The sequence below is a fragment of the Chiloscyllium plagiosum genome, unplaced genomic scaffold (assembly GCF_037043375.1).
Source record: "Chiloscyllium plagiosum isolate Xiang-an unplaced genomic scaffold, Cpla_swu_hap1 HiC_scaffold_3, whole genome shotgun sequence".
Classification (NCBI taxonomy): domain Eukaryota; kingdom Metazoa; phylum Chordata; class Chondrichthyes; order Orectolobiformes; family Hemiscylliidae; genus Chiloscyllium; species Chiloscyllium plagiosum.
The window spans coordinates 18,959,715-18,976,194 of NW_028270141.1; the positions used below are offsets into that span (position 1 = coordinate 18,959,715).

General features: G+C 39.0%; 1 protein-coding gene and 1 non-coding gene across 4 annotated transcripts in view; both read right to left on the reverse strand.

The window, feature by feature from the left end:
- Window positions 1–8,953: 8,953 nt before the first annotated feature.
- The window catches only part of LOC122541302 (hippocalcin-like protein 1), a 62,411-nt gene continuing 54,884 nt past the window's right edge, over window positions 8,954–16,480 (reverse strand). For all 3 annotated transcript variants that reach the window (XM_043677941.2, XM_043677950.2, XM_087977773.1), the window contains 2 exons: window positions 14,071–14,176; window positions 8,954–10,045 (listed from right to left, as the gene is read on the reverse strand). In XM_043677941.2, the coding sequence (XP_043533876.1) occupies window positions 9,948–10,045; window positions 14,071–14,176 (204 nt within the window). In that variant the 3' untranslated portion in view covers window positions 8,954–9,947. The remainder of the gene's footprint in view (window positions 10,046–14,070; window positions 14,177–16,480) is intronic.
- Window positions 15,890–16,071, reverse strand: LOC122548707 (U2 spliceosomal RNA). Its single transcript, XR_006311318.1, has one exon. It is a non-coding gene; the product is annotated as a U2 spliceosomal RNA (small nuclear RNA).

Here is a 16,480-nt window from a genome sequence, read left to right on the forward strand (position 1 = left end):
CGCCTGAGAAAGTTAGCGAAGGAATTCAAGTCAATTTTAGGAATTAAATGTGGGTTGGCTCACAAGGTCCATCAGGTGTTGGATTTCCAAAGCCGTGGAGATATGGAGATCATTACTATCACATTTCACTTAATAACAAGTTATATCACATCTGAGTTACATAATAGTCTCTTGTGAGACCTCAGGCTAAGTTTAAGAGTAAGTACAATTACTGTTAACTACATGGAACCTAATGCTTAGAATCACATTTTAGAGACTGCTCTTAGATCTAGCTAAATAATCCCAGGATCATATTATGATGGAGGAAGGTTATCTCGTGATGTGAATTAGCCTCTCAGGTATTGACTGTTTTGTACAATAGAAAGGAGATCAGAATGGTGAGGAGAGCAGACAACAGGATGGCATTGAGGTTGGATCGTGGGGAGTGAAGAATGGAGAGGCAGCTATGTTAGATAGATACATCACTTCTGGCTTCTGTTCCAACTATTATTTCCAATGCTGTATGATGCATGTTGATGATGCCAACAGTACTAACCTCCTGTTGCAAGAGATAGGTCATAGATTTGTTAGCATTTTACATCAACAATACACTGATTTAGAACTTATGTGTAATTGCTTACTAATATTATGGCTTCAGTCTCCATGCATTCTAAGAAACTAATTCAGTCTACTGATAATCAAATCTGTGCTAAAAGATGAATCAGGTAATAACTTGAAAGAACCAATGCAAGTAACACTGCAAAACAGAAATTGCATGCTATGAAAATTGAACTTCCAGACTTTTTGAATTAAACAACTTAATTTAAGAGGTTTTCTATGGTTTATTCTTTATCTTAAGATCTACCTCTTAAAGTTATACTCAGTGTGAAATGGGTGCAAGTTTTTCTGGTTTTGTTCCTGTTTTATATTTGCATACAGTACTCACATCACATACGTGGAAACATCAAACATATGATTGGCATTTTTTTCTTAAAAGAAAGCATGTAGAATAGCCAGCAGATAGTGCCTCTAGTGGCTAATTCTAGGCCAAAGAAACAATTCAATCATAAAGTTCCTATTTCTTTTCATTGTGGCAGATATCCATCAATAAAGTTGCAGCATTAAGAATTAACATGGACATACTGTCAGGTCTGGATTCAGTTTTGGTTGGTTTGAATCTGATGAAAATATGTTTGCTATAAAGGTGGAAAAAGAAAGCATAACAATAATATTGTGGGTCTACTTCTCTGCAATTTGAGTTTTGCATAACATAACTTCACCGCTCTTGAAATTAGGTCAAATATTGCAGGCATGTTCAGGAAGTCTCAGTTTCATAATGTATTCATTGACAAAAAAAACAAACCACACAGAGACAAGGAACCCTGCAAAACACAGGAAATCCTTAGAATCAATTTCAGTATAAACGTGTGTATAGTTTTCTCTGTATTTCAGCAATTACTAAGAAGCCTGTTTTACTTTATTGATTTTAGTAATGCTATTTTGTTACTCTTAATGATGTTCTTTACACAGTCTGTCTTCAAGCTTCGTGTAAATTATTTAGCAATATGGATTCAATTAGCTATGTTTAAATATTCTGTCTCTGAAACATACTTTCATTTATATCTATGCTCCTCCCTCCATCCCCACAAGAAAATGAGGTTTAGACTTAGTTTAAGTTGTTGTCCTGAAGCTATGAATTGTGATGGTAGAGGTTCCAATTTTCTCAGATTGCTAACTATGAGACTCTCCCACTCTCACTGGCACATGTTGCAGGCTTTACAAGTTCATACTCAAGCTGCTTGGTCACCAGTTCCAAGCTTGAACCCAAAGCTTCAGGCTCAGAAGCAGGAATACTATCCACTGCATCACATAAACCCGACAGCCATATCATCGTGAAACAATTGCAACCTTGGGCTGAAGTTTCTTGGACATCAAAACTTTAGAGCATAATTCACAGAGTCTTGTAATTGACTGAGTCACGTTGTTTGGTCGGGTCTTATAAGGGTTGATCTCTTAGATTTATTTGGCAGAGAAGGACTATGTCAAAGGTTCCTCTGGAATATCTAAAGCCACACTGTATCTCTAGGAAGAATTCCTCAGCCACAGAAAGTAAGTGATTCAGGAAAATGTATGTCAGGATTTGACCTGCTATAAACAAGATGTTGATAGTTTCCACAGCATAAAGTCATGAGTCATAAAGATTTAGAACACAGGAACAGACTCTTCCAACTCGTCCAGGTCAATCATATACCCTAAATTAATCTAGTTTCTTTTGCTAGCATTTGGCACATATCCCTCTAAGCCCTCCCTTTTTATATACCTGTCCAGATGACTTTTAAATGTTGTAATGGTACCAGCCTCCATCACTTCCTCTGGCAGCTCATTCCATACACACACCACCCTCTGTGTGAAAACATTGTCCCTTAGGTTCCTTTTAACCGTTCCCCTCTCACCCTAAACCTATGCCCTCTAGTTCTGGACCCCCCTACCCCAGGGAAAAGACCTTATCTATTTACCCTATCCATGCCCATCATGATTTTATGAATCTCAATGAATCTCCTCTGGCACTCCAGGGAAAACAGCCCCAGCCTATTCAGCCTCTCCCTATAGCTCATATCCTCCAACCCTGGCAACATCCTTGTAAATCTCATACAATCTTAACAGGTTGGCTGTTAGAATTTGATATGTCAAAACATGATAACCAGCCTTATCTTACTGCAGCTTTCTTCTGTCTCACAGGTCAAGCAGTTATCCATCACCTTTTACTATTTAGGACTTTTTAGGCTGCACTGGTTTGTAACTCTCCCACCACCTGCCTACAAGAGCAAAGTGAAATTGAAATTCATCAAAGTCACAAAATACCATAGGGTGCTCTCTCTTGCAGAGGAATGACTGATAGAAAGTTTAATCAGAGTCTTCACACTCACACAAGGGGCAAGATGGAGAACCGACAAGCTCAGGGCATGGTGACACTAGTCAGTAAGGGAATTGTACCTGTACGGTTTGCCTCATCCTACACTACAAATCAACCAACTGCGCCCAACAGCAATATAACACAACAAAACTGGGAATGCTGGAAATCTGAAACAAATACAGAAACTCAGCAGGTCTGATAGCATCTGGAGGGAGAATGCAGAGCTAGTCTGATTTCTCTCCACAGATGCTGCCAGACCAGCTGAGTTTCTTCAGCAATTTCTGTATTTTTTTTAAAAAGATTTTAAAACCCCTGTTTGTAATTTTTTTATTTTAAACCTCCACACTACCACTAAACAGCAGCAGTGTTTATTTTCCCCAGAATCCATGTCATGTGTGCGCAGACGTAGGACAGAGTGAAAAAATGAGTGCAGAAATCTTTATTCACATTCCACCACCAGGAAGAAAGGAAACACTCAAGTGGTCAGTGACAAGCAATGCCCATCTCATCAAAGGGCAATGCTGAGGTGATTGAAAAAGTGAAGGGGGTGGGTGGGGGTGGGTGGGGGTGGGAGGGAAAAGAGAGAAAGCAATGTCCGTATTTGTTGCTAACCACCAACGTGCTCCCAACACAGTGCCTCAAAGCAGAGTGAGAGCATCTGCAGTTCTCCATCACATCAATGGAGAATGCCATGGAAGAAAACAGAGAAAATCCCGCTGCAACTATTTCAAGCAATGTCACCTTCACTTCAATGACAAAGTGTGATAATACCATTAGGCCTTCGCCTCTGCTATTTAAACTAATTTGCCAAAGTTTTGTACACACTCTCAACTGCATCCCTTTGAAGACACTCTACCATCCCAACAACTATCTTGGCATCAGCAGCAAATTTAGCTACCATACATGCACCCATTGCTTATATATCATTGAAATAGTTTGTAAATTGCTGAGGCCTCATTGATTCTTGTGGCACTCCACACATTAGTCTGAAAAACAACTAAACCCAATGCTTTGTGTCCTGCTTGCTAGCCAATCCTTTATCCATAATATTATGGCTCCCCCATAATACTTGCTTTCATCTTTAACATGGCACCTCCTTGGGTGGAAATCCAAGTACCAATTTATTGGTTAACCTTGCATGTTACTTACTCAAAACATTCCAATATATTTGATAAACACCATTTCCCTTTCAAAGCCATGTTGAATTTTCCTGATCATATTATGATTTTGCAAGTATCCTATTATAACTGCCTTCATAATGGATTCTAACAATGTCACCATGACAGATTTTAGACCAACTGGTCTACGATTGACTTTTTTTTTGTCTCTTCCCTTTTTTTGCTGAGACCCAACATTCTTTAGATTCTGGAAGGAAGATCATAACTATCTCTGCAGCTACTTTTAATACCTTACATGTACGCAATCTGACCCTGGGGACTTGAGTTCCTTTAGAGGTTCAATACTTTTCCTCAACATGTTTTCCCTGCTGATGGTGATGTGTTTAAGCTGCTCCCTCTCATTCACCTCTTAATTTTCAAGTATCTTTGGAAAGTTTTCAAAGTCTTTAATAGTGAAGACAGTCACAAAATTCAGTCACATAGTTCAATACTTCAGTTATTTCCTTGTTTTCCATGATCATACATGCCCCAGAGGACCGCCACTGACTTTAATTACTCAGTCCCTATTTAGAAACACTACCTGTATTTATATAAATAAAGCTGGAGATCTGAAACAAACAGAATTTGCACGGGAAACTCAGGCCAGGCAGCATCTTTGGGTAGAGTTAAGAACTGATTAGTTATTGGATTGAAAATGTTAACTGCTTTCTTCCACAGATGTTGCTAGACCTGCTGAGTTTCTCCAGCACTTTGTTTTGCATCTACATTTATATTGCTAGCTAGCATTTTCTCAGTCTACTTTATCCTTCTTTACAATTTGTCATCACTTTTTGCATGTTCTTGCTTGTTTCACTCCAAAGATGCTGCCTGACCAGAATTAAACCTCACCAGAACTGGGAGAGAGAGAGAAAAAAAAGTCCTGCTCACCTCTAGCATTTAAATGCAGAATCAGGGAAAGGGAAAGTGGAGGGAAGAACAAACAGAAAAGCTTGTGAAAGAGTAAAAAGGCAGGAGTGCTTAAACTTACAAAAAAAAAGTTTGTTAGAGGGGCAACAATGAAGAAACAAAGCAAAATGCTTTGAGCTGGTGCAAAAATAGCAGCATTAATACCAGGACACACTGTCTGAAAAATAAACAATTAGTGGCTATCTGAAATTGTACTCTTAGCTTCAGAAGGCTATATGCATAACCCAAATACTATGTTGGGTCCAATATAAATCATTGAATAGTACATACAGTATCTGCTCAATAGTTTTGCCCTCTGAAATTAAGACCATGAACTGAATAGCAACTACATAATTTACTACAAAAATATGCTGGCAGGACACAGCTTTGAATGTTGAAGGGAATGGGACTTTATCCATTAGATAAATGACATTTAATTTTCTCAGCATAACCTTCACTGCCAATTCAAAAGCTTTAGTGTATAAATTGCACGGTGTGAAACTCAGATACCAAGCTAATGAGAGTGGGGTGACAGTATATGGGGCTGAATTTTACCAGAAATTGGGTAATCAATCTTGGCGAGTTTCATGGAAGGATTTTTTTCCCGTGATTCCGTGTGTGATTTCTCACTCCATCAACCAAAATTTCCTTCTTTAATTACACACCATCCTCCAACATTGTCCCACTTGTCAGATCCCCTCTCTCGCTCTCGTCACAGATGGACGTAAGTGTCACCGCTGTCAGCCAGTAGGAACAAATGGAAGTGTTTAGTCACTTGTGCATGTAACAGGAAGCATTCCAGAAGAAACAAAAGCACTTCTCCGTGCAAATAGTTAATACTTCATTGCACTTACAGTTCAGGTTTGTAAGTTTGCTTTTTAAGCTACACAGCTTACATTGTTAGCATCATCCCATCTTAACGCTGTCCAGGAGACTTTTACTGTATCCCCAGTGCAGCCAAACAGCTTTTTATTATTCAGTGTAGAAGCATCATATATGAGAAAATCTTTGAATAGTTAAAATCATTCAGCAACAGTCAAAGCACAGAATTGAACAGATATTTGCTTCTAGGAACAGATAGGGACCACAGCAACAATTTCACGGTGATTAATTCACCTCACTCTCATCTACCAGAACTGGATATCAATTAAAATCCAGTCTAGCTGGCAATGCCTGAAGCTCTAGTTCGCTATTGTGCAGAGAGTGACATTCTTCTCATTCAACATGCCATCTTCCTCCTTGGAAGGATGCTGCTGCACCTCCATCTTTCCAGAGTCCATCACATTCCCTTTTTGCCTGTTCAAATTTTGCAGAGCACAGAATACTGAGATTATGCAGTACACTCTACCTGCACTATAGTGTACTGCAAGGCATCAAAACCTCATCTTCTGCAGCCCCCGATTGAATAATGGGTACATTGGATCTACCTTTGGCCCGAGTCAGGGGATCACGTAAAATGGTGTCACAAACTTTAGACACAGTGGGAAGTCCTTGTTTCCCATTAATTTTTTCTTGTAAGGCATCCAGCTCTTGAAATGGAGGAGGAATAGGAGAGTTCAAAATTACAGGCATCATGGCAGCTAAGGTAATCTTATAATGTAGTACAGACAATCATAGATCACCTGTGGTGTTGGTGGAATGAAACCTTTTCCTGTTGATAAACACAACTGCATGATGAGAAGATGTCCTCAATGTGAGGTGTGCACAATCTACCATGAGCATGGGCAAAGCCTCCCACCTGAGCTGCAAAACTGACCCTCACTGGGGAAAGGTGGGGAGATCTGGCACAAATCCTACATAGAACAGCTACTATATAGGAGGCAGCTAACTGTGCCTACAGAAGCTCTATTACTTATGCAAATCTCCTGCCACTGCCCCATACCCCTGCACACTGGTTCCACCCAATAATCATCCAATGCTCTCTTTAATGCCTAAATTAAACCTTTTTGACCATAATTCCAGGTAGTGCATTCCATACCCTAACAACACACTGAGCGAACATCACTTTAAATCGACACCCTCACTTTTTCCCTTTGCAAACAGGACAAGGTCTCCCTAGTTGCTCTAACCAGACTGCTCATGATTTTGAAAACCTCTATCAAATCTCCTCTCAGCATGCTTTGGAGAACACTCCCAACTTCAGTCTATCCTCATAAATTAACCTTTTTCACCCCTGGAAACATTCCTGTAAATGGACCTTGTAAATACATTTGTGGGTTGAGGATTGTGAAGTCCCATCCATGACTGTGGTGGACCCCTGGAAGCAGCCAGTTGCATAACCATTCAGAATAGCTGCCATGCTGGCAGCCACTGAGATAAACTGAGCACCTACCCCTTCAGGTCACAGGACCTACTCCAACCACTGGCATTATTCTGTGCCTGAGTCTTGGGACATCCTCTATCTGCAGTAGTCTTCTCACTGGCCTATTAGTGACATCCCATAACTCTTACAGGCCCAAAGGACGGAAGGCCCCAGTCCGATATTGGGCACTATCATTGACACTCTGTACTGGGACACTGACTAAAGGCCATCACCCTTGACTTTACACAGGACTACTCTCCTTAGTCTTGAGCCCATTTGGTGTTGGGCAAATATGCAACTAGCACAGGATGTATGAGAGAAATCGAGATAGCACAATGCCACTTGGCAACCACGACAAGCCGCCTAGCTTTGTGTCTCCAGCAAAAGGCAAGACAGAAGCAGAGAGCCGTTAAGGTGGAGGGGGGCAAAGTGCAAAATGGCAAGGCAAGACAGGGATGCTGCAAACATCCAAGTGGGTGCATCAAGTCAGTGGAATGCTAAAAAAGCAACTGAGTATCAGGAATGCTCTGCAGTTGCAATCATGAGATGAGCGTCTATGTGCCATAACAACATTCCAATGACAAGTACTAGTTTTCTCTAAAGTGCAGCATTAACCTTCGCAAGAGAATTCTAAGTGGCTCAGAGATGTGAAGCTGATAAATGATCCACAGAAATTAGTGTTGGACATTATCAATGCTTCAGATGCCTTGGAAATTTGTGTTTGAATGCTTTTCAAGTTCAAGGCACCAATTTTATTCTTGGATGCACATTCAGAACGAAAAACTAAACTTTTTTTTTTCAAATAAGAAATGGTAGGATTACAGGACTATCGCCAAGTCAGAAATGAATGTCAGTTTTACAGCTCAGGAGGGAATTTGTAACTTCAGAGCTCACCTCCAGGCACAGAGGGTAGATCAGGCCTTTCAAAGAATCCCCAAAATTTCATTGACTGTGACAAGAGATAGAAAGATAGAAAAGAGGAGTAGGCCATTCAGCCCTTCAAACTTGTTCTGCCATTCACTATGACCATTTAAATCAATAGCCTGTTTCTGGCTTTACCCCTTATCTTTAGATTTCTTTAGTTCCAAATACTACAACCAACTCCGCCATGAACTTGTTCAAGACCACTTGATGCAGTTAATACACATTCAGAAACAAGCCATTTTCAGATACTTGGTCATTCCCCACTGATAGATCAGTAACAGTGAATAACTTCCAGATAACATGCCCCTTGCTCCAATATTTTTCTACTGCAAAAAAATTTAATATTTAATACTGTCAACATAAATTGCAAGTTTTGCCTTCCTTAAAGAATCTGCTCGATTTATAATAAAAAAATTAACTTAAATTTGTGATCAATACATAATAGGCAAATATTAATCTTCAAACAAAATCACAAGAGTTGATAAACAGAACAAATTGGAGCTTCATCTTGTATTTGGGAGCTATCTCAGTGAGATCCAGATGAATTAAACTTGGAGTAAACCTTGATTACTAGTATTAAAAAAAATGCAGTGGAGAGCAAGCTCATCATCACTGTCAATTATAATCAGTGCCCAGATAGAAAGTGGCGTTTAAAACCTATATTACCAGTAAAAGCGTTGGTTTGTGCCCACTGAACTGGTGACATTTCTTGGGAAGAAAAATTTGCACAACAGTATTGCAGCTGACATCATAAATTAACACAAAGTCAGGGACAAGAAATGGTAGGCTTTATTTTACTACACTTCGCAGCAGGAGGCAGATGTCTAGTAACACTGGGGTACACAAGGTTTGAACTACTGACAGCTGAAAATACAGAAACATTCCAAAAAAGGATGTTGCAATACATCAGTAACAGCGAATAACTTCCAGATAACATGCCCCTTGCTCCAATAATTTTCTACAGCAATAAGTTTACAATTTAATTCTGTCAACATAAATTGCAAGTTTTGCCTTCCTTACAGAATCCTAAAAAGAACTTGCTCGATTTAAAATAAAAAAATTAACTTAAATTTGTGATCACTATATCTTACATAATAGGCAAATATTAAATGTTCTATGATTGTGACATGTTCAGTCAATTCTGAGCAAGATTAAAAATCAGTATGAATAGATATCAAGCTAGACTTGAAATAAAATAGAGGGACAGCAAAACAGCATTACATTAAATATATAGACCTGCTTTCAATATTGAACTACATTCCACTAAGAATTTTTACAAAATGCCCAACATTTTTTAAGTGCAAGCAATTTTCTTACAGAATAGAAGCATAGAAGCTACAGGTGCTTTCACAATAAGCTTTTAGGCTGTCAGCTACATTCATTGTTATTTAAACAACTGACTTATGATCCAGCTCAAATAAACATTTCCATAGTCAGTCATTCATTGGATATTTACAATCCCCTGTACTAATAATTAATTGAAGCTAAACATCCGATACATTAACTGCATTCAAAAAAAACTCAAGACAACTGCATGTAAACATAACTTTAAAACTTGAATATCTGTTGAAATGCTCCATTGCTGCATTTATGTAACTGCAAGAAAAGCAGAATGCCGGCCACTTTATTGCATGATGCATTAAAATCTGGCAACTGAATCTGTCCACCAAACCATTAGGAATGAGTGAAAGGCATCTGCTGCAAGCTAAGCTTGAAATGACAAGCCAGTGGTTCTTCGTTAATGTCCAGGCAAATCTTTTAAAAATCAGAATTGACTTGCACTACTTGGATCACACTGTAGTAGTCGAACAATGGAGGGATCACTCTTGGCACCTTTTATAAATTCTTCAAGAGACAGTTTACCTGAAAATACATTTTTAAAAATAAAACAAAAGTTATGACCATCTCACAAAACAACACCTATATACTTCATTCAAAGTCCCCTTCAGCAGAGTTGAAAATTAAACTTTGTTACAGTATACTTTATAATACATTTACATTGATTTGCAGTGGCTGTGCGGTTTAACCTCCTTGACTTTGTTCTTTAATTAATGTTTAATTTATTTAACTTTTCACACCTAGTGTTCATTTATCTGCAAATCTTAGATCTTGTAGGACTTTGTCATCTACCCACACTGCTGTTTTTAACTAATCAGTATGCATGCAAGGTCATGAGAGGTACTATGCTGAATGAAATTTTAAAAGGCAACATTTTCCACTTGGATAGGATTCTATTGCCATTGTTCAATGGTAACTGCCCCTGCAAGCTCATTAATTACAACTTCCTACCAATGGAGGCACTGAAATGCCAGCTTAGTTTGTGTTTAAAATAAAGATCATAAAATGTAGAAGTGGATATCTTGTCCCATCATGTCTGCTCCACCATTTAGGGAGATCATGGCTGACCTGATGACCCTCAACTCTATTGTTCTGTCTTTTCCCTATAATTGTTGACAACCTTACTAATTAAAATCTGTCTACCTTAGCCTTGAATATAAACAATCAGCTTCTACAGCCCTTTATTAAAGGATTGTACAGATTCACTTCCTGTGAGGGAAGTATCACCTTTCCTTTCTGCTCTGTTATAATGTGGATGTAGAGACTCAATACCCAAGAGTAAGGGTGGGCACGCAATTTTAAAATTGGGAGCAAATTACTTCTGGTCACACCAACGTCTTCTCTACTTGCTTCACCTGAGGACATACTTGGTCTTGGGTTGCCCATGCGCAATGAACAAGCAATCAACTAGCAACATTTTAAAATAAATCCTTGTGCACTTCTGGTCAACTTTCCCCCCACTATACATTTTAAATGTTTGTATTCAATAGAACACACTATCACCAAAAACAAGAGTATAATTTCAGCATGACAAATATCAATAGTTTTGTTAAATTCCCTACCTCAATTAGAGCACAAATAAAAAATGACAGCTCTATTTTAAAGACATGAATTTGAAGTTAAGTTTGTGCACTAATTCAATTTGAGTCTAAATTTCTACTCTATGCATAAAATCACAGGAAATAAATTGAAGCATCCTTACTCATACACCTTGGCTATTTATATACTATTTCCTTCACCTGTTAGTTTAGATCCAGACAGTAGATGGGCACAGCTAAACCAAATGGGTTGGTCTGTACAGTTCGATTTTAGCAATGCTGTCTACTGCAAATTGAATTGTTTGCCAACATCAAACTGCAAAGGGTGATTACTAATGGATTTGTAGATAACAGGCTTGCCAGACAGCACAGGATTCATTTTGGAACAAACGGGAATGGTGGATTTTCAAGAAAAATGCACAGAAGTACTAAATTTGAATAAAACAACTTGCTGATCAGCACACAGTTCAGGAGAACTTTTAATCATTTGGTCTATATGGCCTGAATGCCTAGCTCCATCGCATCCCAAAAGACTTTCATTTTGTTTTTGGAAATCTTCAGTGTATTTCCAAGTGATTTAGTATTTAAAAAAAAAGTGTCCTCTGTCTTCAATGGATTTATAGATTAAATATGAGTATTTATCCCTCAATTCAATATTGTCTTCTATTCAATTAGAGTCAGAATTATACAGCATGGATACAGGCATTTCGGTCCAACTTGTTCACGTCAACCAGACATCCCAATCTGACAGTCCCATTTGCTAGCATCTGGCCCATATCCCTCTAAACCCTTCCTATTCATATACCCATCCAGATGCCTTTAAACGTTGTAATTGTACCAGCCTCCTTCACTTCCTCTGGCAGCTCATTCCATACACACAACACCTTCTGCATCAAAAAAAATTACCCCTTAGGTCCTTTTTAAAATCTCTTTGCTTGCAACTTAAACCTACATCCTCTAGTTTTGGACTCCCCCACCCCAGGAGAAAGACTTTGGATGTTCACTCTATCCATGCTTGTCCATCCTTAATTGCCTTTAGACTGAATTGTAGCAAGTGAGATGGAATAGCTCTTTAATCTTAGGATCATACTAGCTTTAATCTTAATGCAAATGACCTTAACCTTTCTGTAATGATATATATGTTCATTCTTCTATTTCTTTTCAGTTGAATTGTTCAAGCCTAAACGTGATCAAGAATCAGCCCAACTATCCACCATGGTCCAAACGTTCTTTCCATTTGACACAATAAATCAAATAGGGGCACGTTAATTACCGTATTAGTACGAGCAATGAATATTAACATAGTTACCTCTTACAAAAAGGATATATAGGTCAACCTTGATTATCTGAATGACATAGGCAGGGAGTATTCTGCTCGGATAATGCAGTTTACCCAAGCATCGGGACCTTGAGATCTCGTTCAGATAATCCAAAATTTGGATAAACGAGGTTGTTCTGTAATAATTAATCCACAACCTCACTATTTTGTCCTATTCTCATTTCCTGTAACTACATGCATTTTTGTACAAATTTTGACAGGAAGGTTGCCCAAGGGGCTTCATAAAAGCATAAACTAAAAGGGACAATGAATTGAAGGATGAGACATTAGGAAGGATGATTAAAGGCAACAAAAGTGTGTATCTTGAGGGGCTTGACGAGAACAAGGAGTGACAAAGTTTAATGAGAAAATTCCTGGGGGATAGGGCATAGAGCACAGCCAGCTGAGTAAGGAAACAGTGCTTGTGGCAGGGTCAGAGTAACCAATGACTTTAGTTTTCCCAATTACCAATGGAAGGAATCAGAAGGATGCCAGACTTGATTAAAAACAAAAAGTAATTTTAAGAGCATTGGAGCTAGAATGCAGCTGTCTACATGTGAAGTCCGTTACTATATTCTGAATGATGCCACCATGTAACAGAGGAACAGGAAGGAAGATCTTTTAGAAGCTCTAGGGGTGATTGTGCATGGTGAAAAAGATCCATGGCTTTAATTGGATAGATCAGATGGAATCAGCAGGAACACAGCTATTAAGGAAGGCATTGGAGGAGATAATATGAAGAATGGTATGTCAACAATTGAAGGCCACAGAAAGACATTGCAACAAAGTAGAATTAGAGTCAGATGTACAGCACAGAAACAGACCCTTCAGTCCAACTCGTCCATGCCGACCAGATATCGCAACATAATCTAGTCCCATTTGCCAGCAGTTGGCTCATATCCCTCTAAACGTTATACAGTGCTGTCTTTTGCATTTATGGTTTTAGTGAAGATATGTATCTCTTTTGTGATTTTAATGTGCAGCTGCCATAGAAATCACTGACTGACTTGCAGTATATACACAAACACGCAACTAAAGGAACAGAACCTATAAATAAGGTCACTGTTTCAAATAAGGAGTTACACAATTCGGACAGATGTTGAGAGGTTTTATTTTCAGAGGGTTAATAGTGAAAAGCAGTGTAAAGCAGAGTCTGAGATTATTAAGGCAGAGGTTGATAGATTCGCGATAAGCAATGGAGTAAGAGGGAACATGGAGCAATAGGAGGAGCCATGATTGAAAGACAAAGCACACTCAAGCCAGTGGCCAAATTCTGCTTGATGTTTGAAAATTGTTACTGTGCATCTTGTAGATGCTATACACTGCTCTCCCTGGTAAAAGTCAGGTGAATGTGGTGCCACACACTTATCCTAAACAGGGTATTGTTGGACCTGCACTCAGCAAGTACACACTTAACATGTGCCTTGAAATTCCAAACACGTGACTGATGTTAAATTGTACCTTCTACTCTAACTGAGAAACCAACTGGTCATATGATGTATCCAGGGCCTTGCCTTTCTCCCTTTTCAAACAGACAGCTCAAATGGTTCACTTCAATGCTTCTTTCCCACTATCAACACAAACATATATCCTTTTATACGGTTTCTTTTTTAGTTTAGTTAGGGCATGATGATCGGCACAGCCTTGGAGGGACTATTCCTGCCTTTTGTTCTTTCATGCTCTTGGTTACATACCATCATTGTTGGTGTCCATCTGTCTAAAAATCTTGTCTGTTCGTTTTTCTGGTGTAGACTCATCTTCTGGCATCTTCATCACAGAAGATACCATTTTATAAATTGCCTGACATCAAGAAATGAGAGTAGATTTATTTATTAAAACAACAGCTCAAGATCTTTACACAAAGATTTTAAAAGCAAACAAGCAGAGGGCTGGACCATTGTAAATCCAAAATATTACTTCCCACATATTTTACCGCAGAGAAATAAAGCTTTGCTTAAATAAATGTCAAAATCTTAACTTTTTAAATCCTAATGGCTTTTTTGCCCCCCCCCCCCCCAGTTATGACATGTAATGGTAATATACAATTATTGTCCCTTCTCCAAAACAGGATTTTTTTATTAGTGAAACAGATTTGCACATAAACATGGAATAGACTATGCAGAAGCATGCTGCATCGCAATGTTAAATTTACTTCTGAAACGTCTAGTTAATTTACCTGGAAGCTTTGAACCTACAAGGCATGATGATCTAAAACCTCCAGGAAAAAGCAACATATAAATGGGAATATGGAATTTCAAAATTTCATTCCACTTTCCAGACTGCCTAGGATACCCAACAGCATTTTTCCAAATACTCAAAAATTTTTAATATTCAAGTGTGTACCAGACAGATCAGCAAAGAGAGGTGTGGTGAAGCACTGATTATCTTCGCAGTAAAGTACTTGGCAGTCAGAAATATTTTCCCAGTAGGTTTGTGCAGTAACTTTTGCAATGCAGTTTATTTCATAAACCATTTTGAGAGGCACTTCATTTTCAAAAGTGGTAATTTCTATTGCCTTTGGACTGGCAATAACTCCCATTAGTCATTACCGCAGGTTAATTGGAGTGATGGTATTGGCAGAGTTGATGTCACTAGACAAGCAACCCAGAGGCCCATAATAAATGTTCTGGGGGACCCAGGTTCAAATCCTACGATGGCAGCTAGCAGAATTTAAATTCAGCAAATAAATTGGCAATTAGTGTCAGTAATGGTAACCGTGATATTATCACCACCCATTCTTGTAAAAATTCACTTAGTGCCTTCTGCTAAGCCTGCTGTCCTGAGCTGGTTAACAGGCGAGTCCAGACCCATAACAATGTAGTTGACTCTTCACTATTCTCTGAACTAACTCGCACAAGCCACTCTGTTCGAGAGCAATTAGCAACAGGCAACAAATGCTTGCCGTGCTAACAGCTCATGGAAGCACAAAAAGAAATTACTTGTCACAGGATTGTGAAGCTGCAATAAAGGCAGTCACTCCCTTCCCCTCATCCCACCCAACACATCCATCAACATGCACTTTAGCAAGCAGAAGAGGCAGAAAATTAGCATGGATTCTTGTTTTTGTGCACACGCTGGTAGAATGAGCGAACACAGTGGTGAAAAAGGAAAAAAAAGTAGGCAGAAGACAAAATGTTTCAGTACTATTGGAAGCCATCAAACTTTTAAAATAGTTAAATGGGATAGGCAGAGCAGATACAGGCATGATGTTTCTCAAAGTTTTGTGGAGATTAGATTACCTACAGTGCGGAAATAGGACCTTCGGCCTAACTAGTCCACACCAACCCTTCAAAGAGTAACCCACCCAGACTCACTTCCCTCAATGATGCACCTAACACTATGGGCAATTTAATATGGGCATTTTAATATGGCCAATTCACCTGACCTGCACATCTTTGGACTGTGGGAGGAAACCAGAGCACCCGGAGGAAATCCACGTGGATACGGGGAGAAATGTGCAAACTCCACATAAACAGACATATTCACCACAGGCTAGAATCGAACCTGGGACCCTGGTGCTGTGAGGCAACAGTGCTAACTATTGAGCCACCGTGCCGCTCCCAAACACCCCTGACCCATCTCCCTGCTCCAAAAATCAATTTAATACAAACACTCCCACATTCAGGAGATATCAGATATTAAACTGATAAGAACAGAAACTACATGTATTCCAAGCCAAAAGGCCAAGAATCAGAGAACACAATTGTATTTTTTAAAAAAAGGATGCTTCTTAGGTTAGATATAATGGAGAATTTTGTTTAACTCAAAAAGGGTAGTGAATCTTTGGAATCTCCCACTCCAGAGGGCTGTGGAAGCTCAGTTTTTGAGTAAGTTTAAGCTGAAGATTGATGTACTCAATGGATAATCAGAGATCTAAGACTATGGGGATGAGGTGGGTATAACGCATTGGTGTGTTCAATCAGCCATGAGTGGGGAAAACTGTATAGGCCAATGGCCTACTCCTGTTCTTATATTCCGACTAACTCTACTTTCACCCACTGGACAGAGGGGGACACTGCACTAACAAATATACATGTCAATTTGCAGAAAATGCAAGCACAATACCCATTACAAAAGTGCATTAGTTTTTATGTGGGTTAGAAT